This window comes from Propithecus coquereli, unplaced genomic scaffold (genome assembly GCF_000956105.1).
Source record: "Propithecus coquereli isolate 6110/MARCELLA unplaced genomic scaffold, Pcoq_1.0 Scaffold515, whole genome shotgun sequence".
Classification (NCBI taxonomy): domain Eukaryota; kingdom Metazoa; phylum Chordata; class Mammalia; order Primates; family Indriidae; genus Propithecus; species Propithecus coquereli.
Genome location: NW_012151008.1, coordinates 821,496 through 824,498, shown reverse-complemented (window position 1 = coordinate 824,498; position 3,003 = coordinate 821,496). Strand labels below are relative to the sequence as shown.

The following is a 3,003-nucleotide window of genomic DNA, read 5'->3' as shown; positions in this document are numbered from 1 at the left end:
AAACAGAAAACCAAGTACACGATCAGAAATACTGTCAACAGTCAAAGGACTTGGGTAGAAATAATGGTCTGAAATCTCCTGTTCGTACTCTCACAAGGGGCTGCTCTTTTTCTGGGTTCAGTCTGGGATGAATTCCAAGCAGAGGAAGACCTGCTAGAATCATCCTGCCAACGTTTATTCAATACCTATGATGTTTCAGGCAACGTGCTGGCCTCAGGGTACAGAATTAAAGATCCCTTCTCAGTGATGTATAGACTAGTGGGGAAGACAGAGAGTAAACAAGTAATATCACACAGTTATAGATGGAGCCCACACACACGGTGGCAGAGGAGCACGTGCCCTGTGTGTGCTGTGTGTTTCTACAGGCTGGCTGGTTGAGCCCAGGCTTCTGGGAGGTTGTGAGCGGGGCGGGCAAGCAGGGAGAGGAAACTATTAAAGCTCAAACTGCCAAACTGCTATAGGGTCAAGAGGGGGCGCTGGTGGGACTCCACACCCTCAAACCTGACTCTAGTTCTGGTACCAAGCTAGGGGAGCTTTGTTTACAAAGGCTACCAGAGGTGCATGAGTGTATTCTGTCCCAGAAAACCTCTCTGAACAACTGCATGGAACATTAAATGTGCAGGGCAGTGGGGACAGGAGGGACCTTAGGCCTCAGTCTCCAGGAAAAGCCTGTGCCAGCTCCTACGCTGGGCTAAGACCCCAAAAGGTAAAGTTTGCGTTGGAATATAGGCCCTTGGCCCTTATACTATCCCTGCTTAGAAAGGGGTTTTTAAACATGTAATTATATAATTTCTATTATCACTTTAGTAAAGCAACAACTATAAAATACCTCCTATATACAAAAGTATTATATCTGGTTCTATCTATCGATATATGTATGTATGTATCTAGCCAATGAGACAGGGTCTTGCTATGTTGCCCAGGCTGGTCTCGACGTTCTGGGCTGACGCAATCCTCCCACCTTGGCCTCCCGAGCAGCTGTGACTACCGGTGCGCACCACTGTGCCGGCTCTGGTACTGTTTGTTTAGACTGTGAGCTCCTTCCCAAAACAGGAAAGGCCTTTGCCGGCCGCCCAGGACTCCCTGGTGTGGGAAGCCAAGCGAGATCCCACAGTCTCCAAGGCCAAGCACCATGTCTTCTGTTTCTAAGCTTCACCCTCTCAGCACCGTCTTCAATGCGGATGATTCCCGGCTACTCAGAGTAAGGTCAACGCCTCAGAACGGGAAACGGCTTCTCCTCCAGTCTGACCCAAGCTGCTTTCTAGTCCTGCTCCCACCCCGGCCCACGCGGCAGCCGCCGCCCCGCCTCACCCTGGATCCTCAGGCTCTCCTGGTACTGGATGATGAAGTACTCCTGCGTCTGCTGCAGCTTCTTCAGCTCATTCTCTGTGTCCTGCGTGACCAGTCGCAGCTCCTCAAACGTCTGGTTGATCTGAAGGTGTTTCTGGGACATGGCGTCAGCAAGACTTCCAGCTGGAGAGCTGCCCTGCAGGCAGGCCGGGGGAGAGTGCGGGGCAGTGGGGAAGGGAGGGACCTTAGGCCTCAGGACCCAGGAAGAGGCTGTGTCAGTTCCTACACTGGGCCAAGCCTCCAAAAGCTAACGTCTGAGTTGGAATAGCAAACGTCTATGAGCACAGGGGTGGAGCGGGAAAAGGGAGAAACAGGTGATCTGACAGATCACAGCACCTTCATGAAGCACCGTAGAAACTTCTGTTTCAGATCTGGGCTCCACTAGAGCATCCCAAAGAGGATCCATCTAATTCCCTTCAGAGAGACTAGAACTCATCATATTCCGGGTTGAGTTAGGTGGGTTTCCCTACTAATGATGCGCCCCCTCATCCCACATCCATTCACTGGCCCAGGGCCACCACTGTGCTAAACACTAGGGACACAGTGGGGAACAGGGGTGTATGAACACACGTCATCTGTGTCCTCACTCAAGACGTCTTGCGATGGAGTAATTTGATCCAGCGTGGAAGAGTCAAACCTCCCACCAGCACCCTGAAGGGCCCAGATGAAGTTATGGGAGAGGCATGAGCAAGGCCTCTGTGGACCTAGCCATTTAAGTGATAGCGTTCCCTCAACACCCGGCTCAGGGGGCCAAGTAGAAGTCTTTCCCAAGTAACCTCACCTGAACATGAGCACGCCTTTACTAAAAAATTGTTCAGCTGGGGTTACGTTATTTTGCAATTATTCATGTTGTTTTGTGGTTGCAATCTCACCAAGGTTATAAATCATTTAAGATCAGAGACCACGACTTCTATTTCCTTTGTGCCCCTTAGGACAATGTTCGCTTTAAGGAGATACCAAAAGGTGCATGATGAGTCCCCTCGACAAAGGTGGGTCCAGGGAGAGGTGAGTAAGAAAGGACCTCCCAACTGCCCTCCCCGCACCCACAGGACACTCACATTGTTGGCTTCTCGGACCAGCCTCTGTTCATTGTACAGGATATGGCGGATGCAGCGGACCAGCTCCATGGGGCAGCGGTTGTATGTGTTCTGAAAGAATCCAAGAGCAGACATCACTTTGTCCCCCTCCCTGCCTTAGACAGGGTCTAAGCCTGCCTTAGGACAGGGGCCTCGTGATGGAGAGGACTCCTGGGGACACGATGGCATAGTCATAAGAGATGCTGCTCCTCCAATTCCAACAAGAACAAGAAAGCATATTGTAGAAAACCCAATTATAGTGAAAAGGTAAGATTGTTTTATTTCTTGCATCTTGATTTGCCTCAAGGACTTGGGCAACATTGTTGGAAACAGGATAAATAAGTTTCAAAAAGGCCACACCAGAGGAGAAACTGGACACCACCTTGACTGGGCAATCAAAATTATTATCACCAGCCGGGCGTGGTGGCTCACGCCTGTAATTCTAGCACTCTGGGAGGCTGAGGCAGGTGGATCGCTCAAGGTCAGGAGTTCGAAACCAGCCTGAGCAAGAGCGAGACCCCATCTCTACTAAAAAATAGAAAGAAATGATCTGGACAACTAAAAAAATATATATAGA

At 50.2% G+C, this 3,003-nt stretch overlaps 1 protein-coding gene across 1 annotated transcript in view; it reads right to left on the bottom strand.

Moving 5' to 3' along the window:
- LOC105820211 (signal transducer and activator of transcription 5A-like) overlaps positions 1-3,003 on the bottom strand; it is a 65,911-nt gene that overhangs the window by 18,486 nt on the left and 44,422 nt on the right. Inside the window, exons 3-4 of the mRNA XM_012656647.1 lie at positions 2,409-2,498; positions 1,312-1,486 (exon numbers count right to left, since the gene is read on the bottom strand). Of these exons, the coding sequence (XP_012512101.1) occupies positions 1,312-1,486; positions 2,409-2,498 (265 nt within the window). The remainder of the gene's footprint in view (positions 1-1,311; positions 1,487-2,408; positions 2,499-3,003) is intronic.